Source organism: Salvelinus sp. IW2-2015, linkage group LG18, assembly GCF_002910315.2.
Source record: "Salvelinus sp. IW2-2015 linkage group LG18, ASM291031v2, whole genome shotgun sequence".
In the NCBI taxonomy this organism is placed as follows: domain Eukaryota; kingdom Metazoa; phylum Chordata; class Actinopteri; order Salmoniformes; family Salmonidae; genus Salvelinus; species Salvelinus sp. IW2-2015.
Window position 1 is genome coordinate 8,771,909 of NC_036858.1, and position 24,760 is coordinate 8,796,668.

A 24,760-nucleotide genomic window follows, 5' to 3' on the forward strand; every position below is an offset into this window, starting at 1 on the left:
TCAATGTAACATTGACGCCTACTGATGGCGTTTGACCTTTTGGTATGGCAAGAATGATCCTATCGCGTGTACTTGCACACACGTAAGCATGTGTTTTTGTGTGCTTGTGTGTGTGTACTGTAAGTGAACGCCAAAATGTACGCACAATATACACAGGTATAGTTCTGAGCATACGTACACCTTCTAACATACGCTCACACTTTCTGAAACACACGCACTCGGACTCAAACTGAAGGTCATTGGCATGTCCACTGTGGCTAATTCTTTTTTGTGTCTGTTTTTGAAAGCCCAAGTAGCATCCATAGGAGTGTGGGTTTGTGTTGATGCTTCAGAACATGGCCTCGTTTAGTAATTTATAAACTGCACCTGTCTGTCTAGAACCCTCCACATATCAAACCTTAATGAGGAATGAAGTGTTTCAACTTTTAAAGTCAATTGCTCTTAACCCATATTTTAGGCTCCCTGTTTTACTTTCAAACATTACTCCCATTAGACGCAGAAATTGTGTTAAGGCCCCTCTTGGCTTTACTTTCAGGATTTGTATGGTTTTTCTTTGACTATGTTACATCTCTGAACTCTCTCTCAGCTTCCTCGGGGTTTMATTTACCTGTGGAATTTCAGTATGCATCGTTCCACTAGATACTTGTGTGGATATTTAGCATTTTCCATTCAAATGTAAAGGTAAACAGGAGGCGTCACGGTTAAAGCATTGACCAACGTGACCCGAAATAATCAACAAGCAAACACTGGGGAATTACAGGTGCCAGTGATCTGTGGCTCCACTCCTGAAAGTCTGTTAGCTCAGATTACAGAGGAGATCTCTCTATTCTTTGAGAGAGCTCTCTTTCCTCGCCATGGGCATTTAATTGGCTGATGATTAATCTTTAGCTTCTCCTGTCTCGACACTTGCCGTGGTTAATTATCGAGCAATTAACACCTGCTGTGTCGGATATTACRGCTAAGTCSCATTCCTCACATTTTTGTCTGTGCTATGCTATTTTGAGCGCATGCTATTAGATGCGAGGATGCCCTTTGTCACCTTTTTAAATAGCCGACATTCTCATACATTAAGAATGAAGGAGCAGAGAGTGGAGAACGGCCATTTTTGATGTATAAAAATATATTAATCACGTACCCTTAAAATAGGAAAATATATAGGCCTAGTCACGTACCCTTCTGACAACTTTGCCTCTACCAGAAACCTGTACAGTGTGTTCATTTTAGTTTCAAAGTGGAGTCAGATTAAGGCTGGTCTTCTACCAAGCACAATTMATTTAGGTGCTTTTTAATAATTGTGGATAGACTAGAACAAACYAACTTTAGTATTGCTTTTCATTTTGGTTCACTTACGATTGGCAAGCGGTGTCTACCTCAGCCTGTGTGAAACCCTGTTATATTGATAAACAATTTGTTTTGCTCTTAAAGTTTGAATTTTTTAGGGGAAAGGGGATGTGCATTTAAAGTGGGACCTCCCACTGCCCACTTTCACCCAGGCTCCCTGTCAACTCCCTGGTAAAGCTGCTGACTTCTCCCAAAACTGCTGATTCGTCCTCAAAAGTGCAAAATGCTTCAGCCTGGCCCGGCCTCTCACTTCTCTCTCACTCCTGCAGGCCATATTCAGGCACCCTGCACATATTCAGGCACCTGCACATATTCAGGCACCCTGCACATATTCAGGCACCCTGCCCTCTCAATTTTTTTATATATATAAAAAAAGTACAGTCTTTGTTGTGTTTCCCCCCGAAACCCCATCCTCTCGTCCAGCCGCGGTTTGATGTCTTCACGCTACCAACGTGCCAGATTGAGCCCCACTTGTCTATGCCAGACGGGGCCAAGCCTGAACCTCAATAACCCGGCCATCCAGACCGATGAAAAAAAAAAAAAGAGAGAGAGCACGTTATCAGACGGTCATCCCGAAGGTGCATTTGTGATTTGTTTGCTGTTTGTCGGCTTCATTTTGATAATAGAGGGGTCTTAAAGCCAGAGGTCCCCTGCTGAGGGGCCTTGCATCAGCCAAAGGGGAGGCTGGCTCAACCGAACCCCCCCTTCCGTTTGATAGAGGGGATGCGTTTAAGTCAGKGGAAGCAGAATGACATGCCTCTTAGCGATGCCTTTGATCAGGCACAAGAGAGGCATAATGGAGGCTTGATTTAATGAAACCTATCGGGTAAACAGACCATCTTCAAAGGTAGCTCCAAAGTTTGTCCTTCCACCGGGAGGCTAGGTCCACAGACGTCTGTGGAGTCAGTGCCTTCAGAAAGTATTCATACCCCTTGACTTATTCTACATTTTGTGTTACAGCATGAATTCCAAATGGATTCAATGGATTTCTTTCTCTCACAATACCCCATAATGACAGAGTGAACATGTTTTTAGAACTATCTCATTTACTTAAGTATTCACACCCCTGATTCAATACATGTCAGAATCACTTTTGGCAGCGATTACAGCTGTGAGTCTTTCTGGGTAGGTCTCTTTAAGAGCTTTCCACACCTGGATTGTTCAACATTTGCACACTATTATTTTCAAAATTCTTCAAGCTCTGTCAAATTGGTTGTTGATCATTGCTAGGAAATCATTTTCAGGTCTTGCCATAGATTTTAGTCTAAACTGTAACTCGCCACTCAGRAACATTCACCATCTTCTTGGTAAGCAACTCCGGTRTATATTTGGCCTTGTGTTTTAAGTTATTATCCTGCTGAAAGGAGAATTCATCTCCCAGTGTCTGGTGGAAATCAGACTCATACGGTTTTTCCAATAGAATTTTGCATGTGCCTAGTTCCATTCTGTTTTTATTTATTTATTTTTATTCTGAAAAGGACTGGGGAGTTTAACGATTTTATAAGCATACCCATAACATGATGCAGYCACCACTATGCTTGAAAATATGGAGAGTGGTACTCAGTAACGTTTTGTATTGGATTTGCCTCAAACATAAGTTTGTATTCAGGACAAAAAGTTCATTGCTTTGACATGTTTTTTTGCGGTATGTTTTGGGTTATTTTTATTCTGTACAGGCTTCTTTCTTTTCACTCTGTCAATTAGGTTAGTATTGTGGAGTWACTACAATGTTGTTGATCCATCCTCAGTTTTCTCCTATCCAATAAACTGTTTTAAAGTCACCATTGGCCTCGTGGTGAAATCCCTGAGCGGTTTCCTTCCTTCCTCTCTGGCAACTCAGTTAGCAAGGACACCTGTATCTTTGTAGTGACTGGGTGTATTGATACACCATCCAAAGTCTAATTAATAACATCACCAGGCTCAAAAGGATATTCGATGTCTGTTTGGTACCTTACTTTGCCAGGCATTGGAAAGCCTCTTTGGTTAAATCTGTGTTKGAAATTCACTGGCTGTAACACAACAAAATKTGGAAAAAGACAGGGGCTGTGGATACTTTCTGAAGGCACTGTAAATACACTCGACGTCCATTTGGGYTGTGCTCAGACTGCATGGACTATTGGTGACAACTGAGAGATGGACATAATACATTTATAAACCTTTTGTGTAGATATTTGAGTGTTTTCCCTTGAAAAGTGACTGTTTTAAAATGACTCAGAAGTAGCCTATAAACAGAGTAAAAGCTTGACAACGCTTGAGTGTCAAGCTTTAGGTTTCAGAATATAAATTGAGAATATATAGCTTTTCTACCCTTTTTGTGGATTTCAGTGGGCCAAAGTGTCCAACATGAATTTACTTGAGAAGCTGTCTTCCCTCTTAGCTGACACCAGATGGCGATATTGTTCAAAGAATTCGGGCCAAGATGAGTTATCTGGTAGAGGTGATATTGATAAGCACGCATGCCGATCAGAAGAGCTTCTCCTGGATATATGGAGACCTGCTAAAAGAGCTGCTTCTTATCACTGTGGCCTCTGACCTTGTCTCGTCTGTGGAACTTGGAGAAGGAAGTAGTGAACAGTTTGTTGACGTGCAGTTCCTAGACTCTTAGCTGTTTTTTGGACAGAACTGTGTTTGTCTGTCTGCCGGTGTATATTTTCACCCCTTAGAAAATTGTCTCCAAACGTCAAAAAATGATATTTCCTAACCTAGGCAGCTGTTTGTTTTATCTACATTTTCCTCACACATTGACTGTTATTCTTAGAATGTTAGTTCTTTCTATTCCGCTTTTGAACCGTAAAAAAAGTTTGTTTGGTATATTATGTTTCAGTAGTTAAATTGAAGGTCGATTCTGGTTCAAATGGTAGATGTGGTGAAATGAATTCAAGCTCTTTGGTTTACAAAATATGCTTTTGATAAAGTYAATCTTGGTTAGACAACAGCTGTTAACAATTGTCAATTATAGAATGATTCACACATTTTTCAACCTCAATGTCAATTTCTGCAGGGTGCACAGTCAAGACAGTATCAATGGTATGAATACTGCTGCAAATKATATTTTGTCGGAATTATTGAAAAGCAATAAAGTCGAAATGATTGAAAAGCATAATATTTTACATTTTCTTCAACAACAACAAAAATGACTTGCCACWGATAAATTATAGTTTTTAATGAATGACTATTTAATGTCTATTGAAAGCTGTAATTCTGTTCACAGTGACAATAATGAAGWCATTGACCATATGTCTTTTTTTATGAATTCACTCAATTACAGTTGAAGTGGAAAGCCTACAATTCCTTTGCGGTGGATTTTAAAGTGAGGAGGCACAACGATAAGATCTGTTTTTCCTGCCCAGATTATGACACACAGAGTGTAGGTGGATCGTGACAAACACCTTTAGACTGAATGGCTTCCAGTTTCTATCCAGGGAGATAATTAACGCATTCCCAAAGCGTTTATCGAGTCAACTAGCCTTGAAATATTGAACAGTTTATTCACCTGATAGTCGGATGAATGGAATTAAGAGCCGCCCTCTGCACCAATCCCAAATGTGTAACAGCTTTTTCATATTTCATAGTCTMTTAAGTGATTATTAATGACCTTTTAAGTGGAAAAATAAATAATTTAATAAACGCTTTCTGTTAGGGCAAATATTGAGTGCTGAAGCTATGCAATGAGCACCTTGGACCCTTTAGTATARCCAATTGTGTAAAGGGGAAAATGCCTCATATAAAACGCTCGACAAACTATGGCAACTTGGAAATGATTTGGCCTTGATCTAAAATGGATAAAAAATTGGCAAATTCCTCTCTGTACTGTCCATTGTGTATCATTGAGCAAAGTTCAAGATGCCTCGATAGGTCTGTCGACAGAATCGGAACTGTCTAAAGTCTCGCATAAGCAATAACTAACTTTATTTCAGTTCCAAACACAGCAGCACTGAGCTGTTTCTCAAAGGTCATTCATGATTGTTTGTTTTTATGAATTCATGATTTTTTAAAAATGAATTCAAGAATTGTATTAACTTTTCAAATATGTGAATTTTGTCTGTTTATTACATGTATAGCCTGAATAAAACTGGCTAATATCTTTTTTTCTGAATGGGGGATACGTTTAAACTTGTCCATGATACCTTCCATAGTGTGTGATTTGAGATATTCGTTCATGGTCAAGTCACGGTCATGGAGACTAGAACCTTTTTGATACATAGCTCTCCTGAAGTTTTTGATGGGCTCAGTTGGGAATCTAAGGGAGAAAAAACTGTCAAGTTTTTGTAAGGACATTATTGGAATGTCCTGCTGTCCTTTCAAAGCGTCATCCAKAATTCTTCACTTTGAATGGAAGATGCTTCATAATTAGCGTATTTCATATATGTTTGACGGGATATTCTACGAGCACTGTACTTAGCGCTGGTTATGGCACAGTACCATTGTAATCCAGTTTGGAGGTTCTGTGTCATTTGCCCCCTATCCTCCATTACAGCGACTTCTACAAACAAAACATGACAGACCAACATTAGCTGGGTGTTAGACACTATAAATCTCCTTAAATTGGCTCGTCTGCGCTTGCCGTCATAAAACATTTGAGTCTTCGTTGTGTACCACTAAGGAGTTAATGCAGATGACGGTTAAATGTTCGGTTGTTTAACAAGCCATCAATAGCGCCAAAGTCCAGTCTCACACCCAGATTAAAAAGATCAGATTTCTTATGGAAATCGCCCGGATTGAGGGGCTTATTTTCTCTCTTTCCTCGGAGCCCAGCGCAGATTTAAGATGTAAACAAATCTATATCTTTTTCTCAGCTTATGAATTCCGCCTTTTATTTTGAAGATGTTCTACACAGCAGCTCTTCCCCGAGCTTCTTGTGGATTGGCAGTTGAAAATACTTGTGTTATTTTAGACAGAAAGATGGGGCTTGCAGCCTCTAATGGATCAGCATCTATAGTCTCCCTGTTGGAAGAGTGTGTCTATGGTTTAGATGTAATGTAAGGGTGGTGATGGAACGGGTGAAGGACTGAGTCACCAGAAGGAGAGAAGGAGAGGAGACAGAAGGAGAGTTCCGGTTACTCCAACGGTGATGGTTCTCCTACCAGGAGACGCAGGAGCTGAAGCATCGATGTCTCTTATACACATCTAGATGTGTATAAGAGACGAGAGTTCCGGTTACTCCAACGGTGATGGTTCTCCTACCAGGAGACGCAGGAGCTGAAGCATCGAGTAATGGCAGTATAGTGTTCCCTGCGCGCGTGATTAGTCAACCAATCACTGTGGTCAAAAACGATGTAAGTGATAGAAACGTTTGTAATGAATCTGTTTTAATTTGTCAATGATGAGTGGGATTCTTCTGTTCTGAGACGATCAACGGGTGGTATTTAACAAGGACATGCGTTCCTAAATTCCCTTACAAATATTTGTATTGATACGTATATTATGTTTGTGAATAGGACTGGTGGTTTGTGTATTCAATGACACGATCATTTCCTTTCGCTTATCTTGGGATCCTCTCCAAAGTGGGGTAAGTCACCCTCCCACAGACGGTGATCAGTACCTAAATGTGTCTGCCTGAAGTAAGGGCCTCGCAGGTCCTCTCTGTCCTCAGGGGCCTATGTGATTGATTGAGTGACTTGACTGAGAGAAGTCGGAAGATAGTGGGGGGGGGGGGGGGCAGAGACATGTGAATATAATAGCACCCTTCCCCCTCCTCCCTGTACTGTCCCCCCCTTGTTTCAGAGCCCCGAGCCTGTCCCACAAACCAGTGTAAACCAGAAGTGACATGTGACACCCGCACCCAAGTGATGCATTGACTGACAAGCGGGACCAGAATAGGTGACACTGATTTCTTTTAAATTTGTCAGACTGGCTTAAGTATATAAAAGTCATGAAGTATTTATGAAATGCATTATGAATTCATCTAGTAGGCTTGTGCTTTTCCTCTGTCTTTTGTTGTTCTTGGCTTATGCCTTTTTAACAAAAACGAGCCTAGAGAGGGAGAACTATTGACATCCCCAGTTTTCCCTGACACTCAGTGCGTTTCCCCCAGTTAGCTCAATGTGTTTACCCCGGGATGAAATTTGTAAATGGAAACAAAGTTTCCCCCTATCGAATTGCATTTCCCTTTCTCTGGTTTAAGTGTTTCTAAATGAGAAGCGTGCAAAAGAAATACAAACCGCTTTTGGTCTTTGCGACCGACAATTGTTTCGTTTCTCGTCTGGTTCGGAAGCCTGCAGAGGAATCTTGCTGTGGCCTTGATCAGAATTACACTGGAGTGTAGAGTATGAATTAAGGATGTATTAATTTATCCCTGGCCTCTATCAGYGCATCAACTCACACCCACAGTTAGACTTTTGATGCGTACTAATTTGTACTTTTTGTGTGTGTACGTCTATACACAACCTATTGGCATCCGATGGGAGGTAAAACTGGAATTGGACGTCTCTGTGCTGCGTTCAAAATGTGATTTAAGTCAGAAACCATGCTATTACTTTATTTTACACTCCTGTTTCCGCGGGTATTTACTTGGTACAAAGTTATTTTGTAATGTATACTTCCTGGTACAAATWATTCAACAACCAGTCCCGAATGGTACAAAGTGGTGTTTGTTTATTGAATTCCAAAGAAACCAAAGTGTGATTTGTTAAGTGTAGTATCTAAGTTAATACTGGGTAAATAGTGGACTGTGAAATGAAGTATAGCCTTATRGGTAAATCACTTCATGCTCTCAGGATGGTTTCATATGTGTAAGTACATTGTAATACATGTGGAATAGATTAAGTCAGTATATCCATAGGGAWTTACTGCATTCTCCACCTGCCAACCACTATCTAATGCAGCAGKTAACATACATGGGACAGGTATTGATATCGCTTAARCTGTGTATCTACTATGCATGTTAAYGTGCCCTAAGACTAGCCCTGGTGAACTTAACAGCACATACTCTAGGGGTGAGTATCTGACGTTGTTGTCGGTTTCCATGTGAGAGGTGTACAAGACCTTCGTCTGCCCTCAATTGGCTGTTTCTCATAGTTTGGACAACTGCTCTGAATTCCAACACAAAACCTGTACTCTCCCATGGAGCCGGTAAGTGTCTAGGAAAGTTCACAAGGGAACATGTTGGATTGGCTCCGCTGGAAGGTGCCTACGCACCTCCTCTGCATTAGACACGAGGAGGTGTGGTGTATATGGCCAATATACCACGGCTAAAGGCTGTTCTTAGGCGCAACRCKGAGTGCCTGGATACAGSCCTTAGYCCTGTTATATTGACCATGTAACACAAACCYCTGAGGTGCCTTATTGCTRTTATAAACTGGTTACCAACATAATTAGAGCAGTAAAAATACATGCTTTGTCATACCCGTGGTATACAGTCTGATATACCACGGCTGTCAGCCAATCGGCATTCAGGGCTCAAACCAGCCAGTTTATAAATAGATTTATAGCGTTAATGATGTGTCTATGCCTGATGCTCTGTTCTTATGGTAATGAGGGAGGCATTCAGTTCAGACAATGGTCACGTTACTCCGAAGAAAGGCGAGGGACAGGGGACGGTAGTCTTCTATGCATYTCCATAGACGAACGCAGTTGGACGGACACGCGCGCGCACACACATTTTGTCGACAACAATATATTATGGGTCCAAATCTCTTCCTTTGTGTCTAGCTTTCAACACTTTTAGATAACACTCTGAGAATAGACATCAAACAAAGATGAATCATAAATCGAGGTCAAAAGAGAACCCTCTCCAAAGCGGAGAAAGGGTTAAAAGTGAAGGTCTTCTTAAAAAAAAAGAAAAGAAAGACATTTGCGCAACAAAAAAAAGAAAGTTATTCTCAGTGGAGGGTTCAGTGAACCATATGTAGGTAGCCACAGGCTAATGGGCCGATTGGTCCCTAGCTCACCAGGTATCCCGCACCGTACGCCTCCCCCAACCACCTCCCCATACATGCACTACCTCATCACCCCCCCCGCGTGCCGAAATCCCTCCTCCATTTCCCTCTAATCTCACCTTTTTCTCTGGCGCTGACCTGGGGAGGCCCCCTTTATTCCCCACTGCACGCCAGAAGCCAGCGTTGTGATCCGAGCGGGCCCCGCTCTGGTTCCTCTCGCCCGGCTGCCTCCCCGACGGCTCTCCTCTATTGATTTCCTGCACCGCTGTCTGTGTGTTTGCACCGCCGATGCCCGGGCCCCGGCTTTTCTCTCCCCTCATACAGCCCAGGATTCATGCACTGGGAGAAGGAGAGGGAGAGAATGGGGGAAAATAAATAGAGAGCGAGAGAGAGAAACCAGGCCTTTGATTTTTCATTAGGACTGCTTCCATATTTTAATATTGGGTTTAATCGGCCCTCATGCCTTAAAGAAATAACCATTTGAGACGATTCCCCGGCCAGCAAAAAGTATATGGATATTCTTCAATCAAAGCCCCTGGAATTCGCTCTTTTGTTTAGAGTTCAGTTGCGATACCTTTCTCTCCTCTCTCGCTTGCCCACTTGCTTTGCGGTTACAGTCGTTAGGCTTATTGACGGTTCTCGGCTCTACTTAAAATAGAAAGGACTTTGACAGGGAAGTCTAGCGCCCGTATTCCAGTCGTGGGAGAAGGACCATCCCCATCATAACAATGTACCGTTAAAGAAAGGCTATCCCCTGAGATCACATTTGCACAGCACAATATGTAATGATCTATAACATGATGTAATACTATGTTCTATCAATATTGTATCATTTTGCTTGGTTAAGTACAGATCATTTATTTAATCAATACATTTCGACGTTAAAAGTGTGATTTATTTTATTTTTTACCATTTTTTCTTTACATGTCGATTGTATTAGTATTTATGGACACACTATTATTTCTTACTGAGATGACATAAGGCCCTTTGAAATAGATTGAGTGTACGTTGTCATATGGGACAATTCCTCCACCGCCAGCCCAGTTTAAATGTGTTATACTCTCACTATTGTCTTCTTTCCTTGATAATTTGAGATGGTGTCTTTTCTATTGGAGCTCATTTGAGACTCCTTTAGTCTTTTATAGCTGTGAAACATAATGCCTTGTCTGTGTTCAAGCACAAAAGCACCAACCTGTGCGTTAATGAGAGGCTCCATGCTGGTTTCTAAGGCTTGGCTTCCCACTACTGTTGGAGTCATATTAGAGGAGAACACACACACACACACACACAGGCCAGTGAACACACACACACACACACACACACACACACACACACACACACACACACACACACACACACACAGGCCAGTGAACCACACACACACAAACACGCGCCCTTGCCCGTACAGACAAAGGAGATTTTCATACACACACACACACACACACACACACAAGGCCCTTTATTCCACATAAACACTCACAAGTACACACAGTCTCTGATGATAGACAAGAGTAGTGGATTTGATGACACTAAAGAGCAGAAACAAAACGAAGGCCCAGAAAACCACTCCATCACAATTGTCGCCGCTTTCCTTTATCTGATGATGTATCTAACACACAAAAAAGAAGCACTTAGTTAATTGAACAACCTCTGCCAATTTGTTTGTCTTAAAAGAGAGGAGGAGATGTGAAAACAACAGTTGTGTGTTTGTGTGTGAGAGCTGCTCTTTGTGCCAGTGAAGTGTGTTAACCCCCTGCCAGGATGAGATGCGTTATCGAAGCCGCTGTTGTGATACTTCTGCCTGCTTAAAGGGCTCGGCTTCCTTTTAACGGCACACCGCCCTCCACCACCTCTGCCCCCACTGCTGGGGGAACTAGAAAAGAACCACTGTCACCGGTCCACAACATCACCTGGGAGCATATCATAGGGACACAGTGATAGGAACTCGGAAGTGATTGTTTTCGTGCACTTGTGTAGTGTTTGTCCATTTTGTAGCCATGATTTATTCATGTTTTAATAGGATATTAATGACAGTACTGTAATAATAATTGAGGGTTATTATATATATTTTTGAGGAAATATACTTTTAAGACTGTGTATAATGTTTTATTCCAAGCCACTTCCTCTTCAACAGGATGTGGAGCKGATTAGTAGCAAATTAAAGGTTAAATGCCAATTTGAAGCTGAGACKTCGAGTCGTGACAAAAGTGCCATTAAGTAAAAAAATATATTTAAAAAATGGCCAGCCGCTCTCCTACTGGTGAGAAAGATGTAATGAAGCACGCTTTTGTAAATTAAATATCGTTAATTACTCTTCACGCCATGCCACCAGCCGTGTGCTCGGGGTGACAATAAAGAGGGGGAAAAGTGGAGGGAAAAGCGTCTGCAGAGTAACTTCAGGGCCCCTCATTAGACTCTTCCTCTGGGTATTTTTACGCCTTTTATATCCCATCTAATGAACTGTTTACATTTTTCAGCTTTCCAGGCACCACAATTATTTGCACGTCCCTGTGTCGCTTGTGGCAACAGGCATAGAGAGGGGAGGGCATTTGGGAGGCCCCCCCAAAAAAACGTGTTTACAATAAAGATCAGTTTATTTGCTTTAAATTATTCTGATTTAGTTTTAAAAGGAGAACTTTTGAAGGCATTTTTAAAAGTGACTAATGTCCATCGGGTCTATAAAGGAAGGGTGTTTAAATGATTGTCTACTGCCTGTTTATGTAGGTTGTTGTTTGTGATTTATGTTTATTTAGAATGATTATTTTTCCCTTTTTACTTAAAAGTAATGACGTATTAGTAAATATCTAGACATTCATGCATGTACMTAAAGAGAACACGTTCATATTTTTTTCAGAATTGCATGAATATAATTTCCAGCTCATGTGGTGTTCTTGATTAGCATATCTTACAGTAATAGGAGTTATTATGCATATATAATTACGTTTTGATGGGTTGAAGAAACTCTCTTCTTCTCACGTCGACGTCAAGAGGTGAGACACGTGTGTTTCTGACAGAACACCAGTACATCCGTCTCACATTTGACGAGCCGCGTAGAGTTTTAAAGGCAGACGGAACACTTTGCATAAAGTTAAGATGGATCTTTGTACAATTTTTTTTTTTTTTTTTTTGCTTCCGGCAACAGAAGCAAATTCTCACCCAAGATTAGAAAAAGTGACAAAAGAAAAACCGTTCAAAAGGATTCAAAAAAGATCTAATCTCTTCTTTTCTCTGTGGCAATAAGGTATCTTATGGAAGTGCTCCTCCTCGCCTGTTTTCATGTTGTTTTAGACATTTTAATCTTCAACACGCATAAACTAGAATGAGAGATGTTCAATCAACATATTGTCTTTCTCAACTTATTTTTTATTTTTATTTCAATACATATATTTAGACCATTTGAGATTTTTTGGGAACAACCCTAGTTATTACAGATTCTGATCTACCCTGATCAAATATAAAGATCTTCTTCATTACATTATTCTCACTAGTGGAACATAAGCCACATATATAACACAATATTATCAAATGAAGACTATATCCATTTGAGCTGCAACTATATCCATTTCTTTTTMTTTTTTMTTTTATTTAGCAAAACACYCCAACCGGTAATCAAAGTCTATCAATGGGTGAGGCAGTCAATATTGCACAGCTGCTCTTGTTTTACATCAAATGAACAGGGAATAATCRCTCTAAGGGTTATGGTTTGTTTTCCAGAGGGGGAATTCAAAACCACAAGTAAATGGGTAGGGAGCAGCAACAATCTCTGGTTCAGTAGCATTCGGAGTTCTTTTTATTTTCATGTTTCATTTGCGTTKCGTTCACCACGGAAGCTGTTGATACTCTTGGCGGCAACAAACAGCTATTTAGAAATGCCCCCAAAACTGTGCGGGTTTGAAGAAGACATCAGTCTCTGCGTACTAAAATCAAGCCTTCTCCCAGGCATCTAGTCTCAATTACTAGCAACCCGTCATTCCCCTAAGTTACACTGCGGCTCTTTAAGATGACGCTCCTCTAAAATGACACATGTGGGTGTTATCCCGGCAGAACACGACTCTACGCTGTGTACCGGTTGATGTTTTATTGTCTTTGTACTCACACTAACAACTGAAAAACCCACACCTTAACTTTGTCACAACCTGTAACCTGACAATTCTTAAGAAAGGGTTAATTATACTACCGGTTAAAAGTAGATGTAATCCTATCCAAAATCTCTTAATGATGTGTCTGATTTGGTTTGATCAATAATAGATTGTTCACGACACACAAAAGTATACAATAGATGCGAAAGTGTTTTAACACAATGATGAACATTGTATCATTGTGATTGTTTAGGCATTCCATTGTGTTTGTGCGTATGCTATGCCGGTGCTGTGTTTTTGATTTGGTCACAGTGATATCTGCTCTTCCCCGCAGTCATTCCTTTGGCGGTTTGCGCAGGTCCCCGTGGCTCAGTTGATGCCTTTAGAGACTGTGTTTGTTTGGCTACTTCTCTTTATCAAATKTATTTTTKATTTTTTATTATTAATTCRCTTGTCACCCTGGTCAATCAGATTCCCAGACAACTCGGTAATTACTCCTCAGGCCGTGGCCCTCACTGTCACAATAGCAAGACAAATCACTTTCCTGATGGTCTGTTGGTGGCTGTCCGCTCACTGGCCAAGTTTACTAGGAAAGAAAAAAAACAACGGTGTCAAATAGATTTATTTATTTTTYSGKWMYTTWWTTTTTATTTAACCTTTTATTTAACAAGGCAAATCAATTATTTCAATGAATGGTAAGATATACATTTCTTTGATAAAACATACTGTAGCACTGTTGAACATATACAGTAGAACTTCATTGAACTTCTAAATACAAATTCTAAAAAGGAAATGGACGAAATAAATGGGARAATTCTTGTACATGTGGTGAAAACAGGAGTCCCCAAAGATCTTATATGTACCAATATGTTGTTTTCAGCTCAATATTTCCTAGTGTATTTGATTTTGCTCTCCTCCCACRGCCCACATAGAACTCCTGTCAGGGCGTTCTGAGAAGGAGGCTTAGTGAACAGTCTCTCTTTCCACTGGTGTGCATTTTAGTTTGGAGGGCATTTGAAGAGGGTGCGTTTTTCTTTTAGTGTCTGTAAACAAGCGCTACACAGCGCCTGGTCCTTCAGCGTCGGAGGTGGCACACACTGAAGAGTGCGTGTGGAAATGTGCGTGTCGGGAATGTTTGTCATTTTTGGACATGGCGTTCCTCCCCCACCCCTTCTGAAGGGGAGAGCAAGAGAGAGCTCAAATCTGATGGAACGCCGATGGGTGATGAATTATTCCCTGTCTAAGTCCCAGCATCTGCCTTATCACAGAGCCTGCCACTGCACTGTGCTGACAGCAGTGGCAGCCCCCAGAAAATATTTAGCGCTGACAAGTGATACTTTCCTTATACATCTCCCGGCCCCTGCCCCAGTGCCGTAGTTGGTTKTATTCTTCAGATTGTGTTGATTTAAGTGTGGAAAGGGGGGCATCTCTACAATTTCAGTGGTACAAGATCACCTCCACACACACACACACACACACACACACACACACACACACACACACACACTGCAGGTGCATGTGCTTTTTTGACATTCTGGTCCATTAGGGGGCTCTCGTGCTTAAGAAATGCCTGTTATGTTTTTCCAAGACAACTCCACTAAGGCTTATTTATTTCTCCTCTGTTTTCTCTTCCTCTCTTCTGTCTTCCTCCTCCCCTCGCAGAAAAGGTCACGTATCGCCTACAGTGATGAGGTGCGGAACGAGCTCCTGGGGGAAGACGCTGGCTCCTCTGAGAGTCAGGTAAGGTGCTAATCAGGCCCCGCCAGTCCCTAGTATGGGTGGCTGGTCCCCGGGTGAGGAAGGGTCAGTGCCTCACGGGGCCTCTCCCAGGGCCACCAGGGCCACTGCAGCATTGGCAACAAGTCATGTGGAAGGAACACTGTTTAATGCAAAGCTGCCCAGGGTCTGAATGGGCTCTAGGCCTGGGACCAGCGTCTGAATGGGCTCTAGGCCTGGGCCCAGCGTCTGGGCAGCGCCAGATTGCGCCCCCCCCACACACACACACAGCTGTTCTCCAGCCGTCTGTGTACWTATCCTCTAAAAAGATCCTYCGCACACACACACTCACCTTTAAACACAATTGTGGTAACCACACAACACGGACAATCAGAATAAATAGGATTCCCAGGTTCAGTGTTTGTTTATAAGCATTAGTGTCAAAAAGTCACTGAAATGTTTGCTATTTTACTGGCTACTTGTCGCTATACAACCTTTGTTCAGTAATATTGAAAATATAATTTGATGTTTGATGAAAGGTCGTAATTCTATAGTTGAAAATATAATTAAATTAATGAAAAGATGTATGTTGAATTTTGTAATGAACATTGAAATGTTATTGATGTTTTATCACAACTATGATTAAGTTTGGTTTATAAACAACAGATAAAAAGCTAATTAGCCATATTTCTTCCATTGTCCCAAAATGCTAAGACAATGCAGTGAACATGGGAAATGAACAATCCCTTCAAAAACTGTATTGATTCATTCATATTGAATACGAGGAAGGAGAAAACAAGCATCTGAACTAGTGATCTTAATTGCCAAAAATATGCCACATGTTCTTTAAACTTGTGTTGTTTGGAATTCTGTCTGAGGTGCTGCATCAAAAAGGCAGGCCATCAACAGCTACGCAAACCGTCTTTTTAACGCGCGGCCTAACGCGCGGCCTAACGCGCGGCCTAACGCGCGGCCTAACGCTTACCTGCACAGCTGCAACTCACAACACTGACCAGCGTATTTTGGACTAATTCTTTATCTAGTCAACTTTGCAATAGTTGCTGTGTGTCTCAGTCATACACATAAACAGAGGGAGAAATACATACACTTGCACATTTAGTCCCTCGGTACTTTGTAAGTACAGTTAGATGATCTGAGCAGAGCTAAATAAAGTACAGGTTTTTATTGCTTCCTTATTACCATTTTAGTGATGACCCGTGAACTGCACATCTTACAAACATACCGTATGTATCGCCATCCGATATTATACATTCATATGCATATTCCCTGCAAATTAGTGAGATGCGTAAAGTGACTCTGACATTTTATACAGAAGTTGGAAGTGGATTTGCTGCCAGAACTGTCACATTCAAGACAGTGATGGTTCCTATCAAAATCTTTTCAAAGGCAAAAGGGAAAAAAATACGACCCACATTTCAAATATATATATTTCCCTTTCATTAAATACAATTRATGATGAGCCCCATTATTTAAATAATTATTCATAGACCTAAGAATATTTATCATAGGAAAATAATTTGTTTAAAGAATGGAAACACGCAGACCAATGAGTTAATCTAGAAGTACAATTTAAGATGCATGCATTTTAAGATGTTTTCAGTCTTATGCTGCTCTGTTTAAACAATTATATTATTATTTTAAATATAGAKTTTTAGGGTAATTGAATTTGTCCAGCATTCAAGCACTTGAAAAATTCAGATTTTTTGTAGAGGCTGACATGTCKACAGAATGTTTGTTGTAGTTTTAATTCTAATACACTTGTCTGTTTTCTCAAAAATATTTTTCAAAAATATCMATTTTTGTCAAGTGATTCAATATTCCCAACACAAGGATGACTGGAAAGCAAGGGGAGACAAATTGTCCTTGAACCAGAGWTAAAACTCCACATCTAGTTACACATTATACATGTATATAAGCAAAGGAAAATTGAATAGAAAGTACAAGTTATTCCAAAATAAATGGCAGGTTGGTGTTTTATTATCATTAATCTTGACCTGGAGGCAGCTCTGCAGAGTGGTCACTAGCTAGCACAGCCACAAAGTCATAATATCTTTATTTTAAATCTAGCCATTAACCCTAACATTTTTACGTGTCATATTTATTTTGATCTTGACAAACTCCTCTGTCCCGGCTAATGACAAGCATCCCCATAACATGATGCTGCCGCCACACTACTTGAAAATAGAGGTTTCGCTCTGTGTTGTTTTGTATTGCATTTGACCCAATCCTGTAGTTTAATTTAGGCCAAAAAGTGTATTTATTTGCTGTATTATAGGGTTTTATTTCTCTGCGGGACAATTACACAAATGTTTATGCAAAAGATACACCAGAATGGCTYTCTAAGAGGTGCTGGGTGTTCCTGAGTGGTATAGTCTCAGACCTGACTAAAATCTGCTTAAGAAAAATCAGAGACAAGGTTTAAATATTGCTGTCCGTCAATGATCCTCAACCAAAATGTACTGAGCCTGAGCAATTTTGAAAAAAACTAAGGATATACTGTATGTTGTGCAAATAATCTTAATGAAAAGGTTACAAAAGTGATGACTGCCAAAGGTGCTTCCACCAAGTATTAATTCAGGGKGGTGATATTTCAGTTTTTTTWATGTTTTGTTAGTTATAGAACATTTTCCGAATTTTCTTTCACTTTGGAAATGTGGAGTAGGTTGTGTAGATTTAAATTTTAAGGCAGCAAAATGTGAAAAAAGTTGAAGGCTGTGTAAACTTTCTATAGGCGCTGTATATATATGCCTTCAGTAGTTGCTTCAGAACCTTAAATGCTCGAAGCATAACATTTGTACTTTTATAAGTTTAGTCTATCAGAATTTTAATGTTTGTACATTGTAAAACAAAATAATTTCTSACACTCACACACCCACATAGTTTTTAAAAATGAAAATATTTATCTCATTTCTGTTTTAAAAACTTCTGGAGATAACACACGACTTGGTCTGGCTGTGAGTGGAGTGCTCGGAACTTCAGTTAATTTTTTTTATTGAACGAGGCGGGAGCGAAAGAGAGGATGGGGAAAAGATGGGGGAGCTGGGGCAAGTCGGTCAATTTAATTCCTGACGATCTGAAAGAGGTCAGGATCATTTCATATAGCCCTGGCTGAGCAGATCATTACCAGTCGCAAATCTGTTCGTTACATGGCCAGGTTTTCTAGCTAAGTACATAGGGAGCTGTCATAAGTTCTAAAAATGACGTGTCGGCGATAATGGCTAAAGGACGATTTAATAGAGTTCGGCATTTATTTGTTATCTGTACGCGGGCAGAGACCAAAATGGCGTTATCACTCTTCTTTTTTTAATAACGTGGTAGTCTACCGTTGYACATTCCCCCCCATTTTCTTTCTCACTCGGCATGCAATTCACACACTCAGAGACACACGCACACGGTCTACCACACACATAGTAGCTAGCGCACACACATTTTTCGCACATGAACACTCTACGGAATAGTTTCGATTTCAGTCACAGCAGAARGCTTGGCCACAAGAGATTGTGCTGGTTTGAGCCGGCATGGACCAGATTTGACAGGCTACAAAGGAAGCAGATTACCACTTGTATCGAATTCCGTATTGAATGAAAAAAAATCTTTGTTTGAAAAATCTGCTGATTATCGTAACAGAAAAATTGCAGCAGTGCGATTTTGAATACTGGCTGGCATTAAAAAGAAATGAGGAAAGGCATTCACGGAGGCGTAATTATAACATTTACAATATTCTGTGTTTACCACTTTCTCTGGAGCAAAGCTAGCGTTGTGGGTTACGTTTTAAAAGAATGGATGCCAAAGAAAAATACATCTATATGGAGAAAAAGAAGGGAACGCCAAGCACAAAGCCTCTCATATAGTTTCAGCAAATCCTCCACGAGGACTTCCAATCGGCCAAGCAGCACAAATAAGATAGAACAACTTTTGTTTGGTCCTCATTGAATTGGACGGTAGGGCTGCGGCGTGTGATCGGCGGCTCTGGCTGGCCTGTTCAAACCCTAAATAGCCACATGTGTAGTTTTAAACTTTGGCCCCCTCAATAAGGCATTCAACGCAGGCGGTTGTGACCTTCGAAATAATGGACAGTTTCCAGGCTGCAAAGTGGCCCTTTTTTCTCACCGAAAGAAAGAGGGAAGAAAATCCTATTTCTTTGCAATGTTAAAAAAAAAATACAAAAAAAATACATTTGTTAGCCTGTCTGTTGCTGCCGAGTTCCCCAAGGCCAGAGCTCCCTAAAATACAACTCTCAGCACACACAAATAAAGCTTTTTTACTTTTAGGTATATTTTATTTAACTCCTTTTATTTGATTCTGCCACTCGAGGGATTCTATATCGCTTGATAGTGGTGCAGTTCTACATTATTTCTCAGACCTTTTTTGAAATGTTCTTCAGATTTGCACTTCCATGGTATTTAACTTTTTAAAACTCAGAATTACGATATTTTATGATTATATATAAATGACATATTTGTAATTGGAAATCTTTTTATAATTCAATCGGGGAAAGCTTACTAAAAGTATATACGTTTCTAAACATCAATCAGACATGTTAACATTTTTACCACCCTAATTCAAAGCATAATATTTATTTTGTATATTTAAATAAATTCACTATTTTTAAGGTTACTTGTCTACAAATAACCATATTATAGAATATATATATTTTTACTGAACAGTGACAATAATATTGATGGTGCCACTCCAGATATGACTGTTTTATTTTCTCACTCTCTCAAATGCTAATAGTCATTCGTCAGAGTATAACGTTACATTGACGTTACACAGACGTAATTGTGCTTAAATTTCTCAATGTTTGCCGACTGGGTAGCTGCTTCCTTGTTAACTCTTCAGTGTGAGTGCCTTTCAGAGGAGCCTAGCCTGTTATTTCTGACGACTGTGGCCACGACAACCAATAGTTTAACATCATTCCTACCACCAAGGCTTTCTCTTTCTTCTCAACAGTCAAGTTCATCATTTCTGATCCAAGTCCTCCTACCTCTTTTGTGATATCATAGCAAATTATTTCAAACTAGCAAAATTCAAAATGACCACCACATACAAAGTGAGATGAGAGGGAAGTCATGTATCCCTGAGCCTCCCTTCAGATCTGCTAACCTTTAATCTCGCCCAAGAAATGGAGATAGAAAAAAATCACCTGCAACGGCTAACAAATGAAGAAACTTGTCCTTCCCCTCCTCTACTAAATCATGTTCCCACGACAAGCCCCCTCTCCATGACGTTCCCCGACATGAAGAGCAGGTTGCTGAAAGCGTCCTTTTTAGTTGTGATAAAAACTCAAATTGAATCGTTGCTCTCCTCCAATGTCTCTCTCTCTCTCTCTCTCTCTTATATATAGAAAGTAACAACAGTAGGTTTTGGGAATATCTTCTATTTACCTATTTCTATTTGACATTCTCTTTCATCAAAAATGAATAACTAATGCTAAGATTCATTTTTCATGACTCCCGGTAACGGTTGTCCTGATAATAAGCTCCACCGTTATGTATGCATGTATGTATGTACAGTCTATGTATAACACAGGCGCCCTCACACGGGTATCCATACATAATCCACACAGCAGGCGTCTTATTGAGGTACATGAAATATTAACAATATGTCACCATTGATGGACACATTGCCAACAATGGAATGGTTCTACATTTCTACAATGTACAATTAAAAAAGGCTTATCTCAATATTTTTTTTGTTATTTCCCTGGGATCCTGCATAGGGATATATATATATGTATATATTATTCCCTCATTTAAACTTCTATGCACACTGTMCTCAAACWGTATTTTCCTACTSTACAGAGTGGGATCTAGAATGTTTTTGCCATAAGTCTTGTGATGCGACTTCCTCGACGATGCTAGTTTAGACACTGCGAGTCGAGCAATCCTTTCCCTCTCGTTGTCTCATGTGACAGCGAGAGAACTTGATCTTTGCTTGTTCCAAAAAAGTCTGCTCGAGTCTCGTGTTTAGCGTCGTTTAATGTGCTTGTCTGTGATTTCTAAACGCTAAACATGCAAACGGATAAATCGTCAAGGTTAATTCTTTACCCAGCCGCATGATCTGCTTCCTGCCATGTCTTTCCTTTTTATCTTTCCCTCCCTCTATTTCTCTCTCTCTCTCTGCTTTCACGTGGCAGTTGATCAAGTTACGTGAAGAGGTAAGTTCCTCTATGGCTATCCTGTTTTTTTGATTCCTTTCCATCTGACTATCTTTATGCCCTCATCTCTGCAGCCTAAAGGCCAAGGCTGTTTCTGAGGTTCTTATGAGCCTCTATGGGGATAAATTCAATGAAATATATTTTCTGTACAAATCTGAAAAGGTATTATTTCTGATAGTACACTCTTTACAAAACACGTGGATAAAAAGGCAGGGATAAAGGACAGTGCTGAAGGGTTAAACCCCAGAAGGCCCGCCCACTATTTCACCAGRTAACTATCAACGTCTTTATGCTCAGCAATCATGGCTGCTCAATATCACGCGGAATTAGTGAATTCTGCATTTCCCCCTTAAATAGCACTTCCTGTAAGCCTTGTGTAGCCATGATGTAGTAGTAATGCTATAGTTGTTGTCGTTTTGTATTTGTTATTGTAAAAAAGGAGGGTGGAGTGATCGGTTATCAGTATAAGTATGATATTAGGTACGTACCTTTTTTTATATAGGGAATATTTCAATGTAATCGATGAATACATTCTGGATTGGTTCTTTTAAAAATGTGTATCACTTCATCAAAGGAAAGCGACGTTCATAYACTGTAGCTATACGACACTTTGAAATGTCTTTGAAGGCTGAAGATAATCTTGTCTCAGGTTTCTATTCTCCAGCTTTTGTGTTTCTATTGGCTTGTACAGTACATGTCTTTGTTGCGTTTGTGATATGGCTGTCGTCGTAGGGGGATCTAGGGGGATCGTCAATGTCGTCATAGGGGGATCTCCTATCTGCTATCCTCGCACAGCAATGTAGCACCATCAGCCCGCCACTATCCTTGAGGGCCCTCCCCCCGCCCCCCCCCCCCCCCCACCGTTACATGGCCGCCATGCTACACCTTTCCCCATAGAATACTGTTGAATAGGCCACTGCTTGTTTTTATATTACGAGACCGACAGTAGAGGGTCTTGGATTGTCTCTTCTTCTGGGCTGGGAGGGAGCATGGCTGGTGGGCCAATGGGCTGGCTGAGAGCTGGTGTAAAAAACCACGTGCTGACATGAGATGTCATGTCACCTGATTTGGAGTTGTGGCCTGGATTCAAACAGCAAACGGCGGTGGTTTCTTCTGCTCTTCGTTTATTAGCCATTTTGCTCTGCGTGAACCTGCTGGAGTGAAATGATCATCACTCATTCTGTTATCTGACCAGGTTCCCCTCCTTCAATCGCCGTTCAGAACGRGTAACAGGACACGACTGTCAACAGGAATATCTGTTGATATATCCATTGTAACCACTACGTTATTTAGAGGCACTTAGACAACCACAAATATACATTTTAAAGATGAATCGGCCATGCTTGAGCAAATCTGTTTGGAGCATCTCTTTAGGCAACACGAGACTTACTTTTCATCTCTGTGTGTTGATGTGTGTTTTGTAAGGTCGTCTGTGAATGTGTATATGCCGGGTTCTTAGCGCCAGTGAATGTTTTTGTTGTGTTTCCTGGAGCTGAGCGATACTCTTCCTATGGAAGCCACCCTCCATTCATAATTTAGAACGATGTTCTCTCCAGACTTCTTATTGTCCTCTTTCCTCCACCTTGCCACACTGCATGCCTCAGGTCAGGTGAAACCTCTCGTTGCCTCGCCTGTCTTCCCCTGTGGAAGGCACCACTATTCAATTGGGTTTGATTCCCGCCCTCTTCACCATATCAACATGTTTTATCTACTCCCTTTTCTTCCCATTCTTCCTGCATTTTGAATCAAAGGCTGGCACAGCTTATTCACACTTAAGGCCCCCTTTAAAAAAAAAAAAAACTATACTTTTTTCCTCAGCTGGAAAACATGTTTAAATATTTAGCACCCATATTCACAGCTGTTTGACACTTATAATTCCTCATCTTACAAGTCCCAAACAAAACCGCGGAGGAGATCACACAGTCCGTCTGAATCACAGCTGTCATCATTATTCACTTTGACTCCCCACCCTTATTGAAGTAATAAGGAATCATCGGAACTTTTGAAAATGGGGATGGTTACCGTCGTTGTTTCTGTTTGATATTGAAAAAAGGAGCAGAAAAAGGGGAAGGAAGAGAGTATTTTTGCGCTGCAGATGCATTGTTCTGCTGCTGCCAAAGAACCCCCCCCCCCCACACACACCACACACAATACATCTCATTTGTATAGTTCTAAGAAGGTCTTTGTTGCAAATGTAGGTGTCAGATAAAAAGGCATACATGGATAGTGGAAATGGGGAAGGGGAGCGCACCAATGCACTCGCGGACGCACAGTATTGTCTTTAAATTGTTTTGTGTTTAGCTGTATGCGAAGAAGATTCATTTAGATAACAGGCCATTATCATTTTTCTCTAGGAGGTGTATGGCAGGTATTATTATTATAGGTCCTGTGTTTGTGTGTTTATTCTTATGGTATTTTGGTGACTCGGCTCCTCTTGTCATAGCCACAGGGGTCAAGGCTTGAATAATGCCATTTAGCAGATGCTTTTATCCAAGCCACTTCTAGTCGTGGTGTGTGTGTGTGTGTAAGCTCCGTGCTCTACACAGTACACACAGTTATGCAGCTCACCAGGAGTGGCTAGCAACTTCCTCTTGTTTAAATGGTTAGCAGGGAAGATGCTCAAAACTGACTGGGTGGCTTAGGGAAATGCACCATTTTGCGTTTCTAAAGGGTGTAGGTCTGCACTGATTCCATCCTCTTGTCCATTGCATCAGTAGAGATGTTATACAGTTAAAGTGGTGTTGTTTTGGGCTGTTTTGTAGGTTTTGGATTATAGATATGGTACCTGTTTAGAACTCGATACCTACAGTTGGTACAGGTTCCGTGTACAGGACCTCCCTGGTGTGTTAAGATCTCAGCATTTTTACAAATAGCTGAACCATCCTGAGGGTTTTTTATTCTACATGAATTCCTGTTGGTGGATTTTATACTTCTGATGAAGTGGTTAGAAGGCTGGTGTTGGTATGGGATCTGTGCCGGCTGGCCTGCACTCTCACCCCTTCAGCTTCTGTCAGTGTCAAACCTGGCTGGGCACATTATTCTAAATGAAGAGAGGGAGGGAGGCTTGGAGAGAGAGCGGATGGAGGGAGGCTGGAGAGAGAGAGCGGGTGAAGGGAGGCTGGAGAGAGAGCGGGATGGAGGGAGGCTGGAGAGAGAGCGGAGTTGGAGGGAGGCTTGGAGAGAGAGCGGGATGGAGGAGGCTGGAGAGAGAGCGGGATGGAGGGAGGCTGGAGAGAGAGCGGAGAGGAGGTGGAGGGAGGCTGGAGAGAGAGGGGATGGAGGGGAGGCTGGAGAGAGAGGGGATGGAGGGAGGCTGGAGAGAGAGGCGGGATGGAGGGAGGCTGGAGAGAGAGGCGCGGAATGGAGGGAGGCTGGAGAGAGAGCGGGATGGAGGGAGGCTGGAGGAGAGAGGCGGAGGAGGGGGTGGAGGGATGGCTGGAGAGAGAGCGGGATGGAGGGAGGTCTGCGAGAGAGAGCGGGATGGCAGGGAGGCTGGTGTAGCGAGAGAGCGGGATGGAGGGGAGGCCTTGGAGATGAGAGCGGGATGGAGGGTAGCTGGAGAAGAT

The 24,760-nt window shown here is 41.3% G+C and overlaps 1 protein-coding gene across 2 annotated transcripts in view; it reads left to right on the forward strand.

Moving 5' to 3' along the window:
• The window catches only part of LOC111977881 (vesicle transport through interaction with t-SNAREs homolog 1A), a 95,215-nt gene that overhangs the window by 10,877 nt on the left and 59,578 nt on the right, over positions 1-24,760 (forward strand). The window contains exons 4-5 of one of the 2 annotated variants that reach the window (XM_024007646.2): positions 14,960-15,037; positions 21,174-21,194. In XM_024007646.2, coding sequence (XP_023863414.1) covers positions 14,960-15,037; positions 21,174-21,194 — 99 coding nt within the window. The remainder of the gene's footprint in view (positions 1-14,959; positions 15,038-21,173; positions 21,195-24,760) is intronic. The other variant, XM_024007647.2, reaches the window with a different exon arrangement.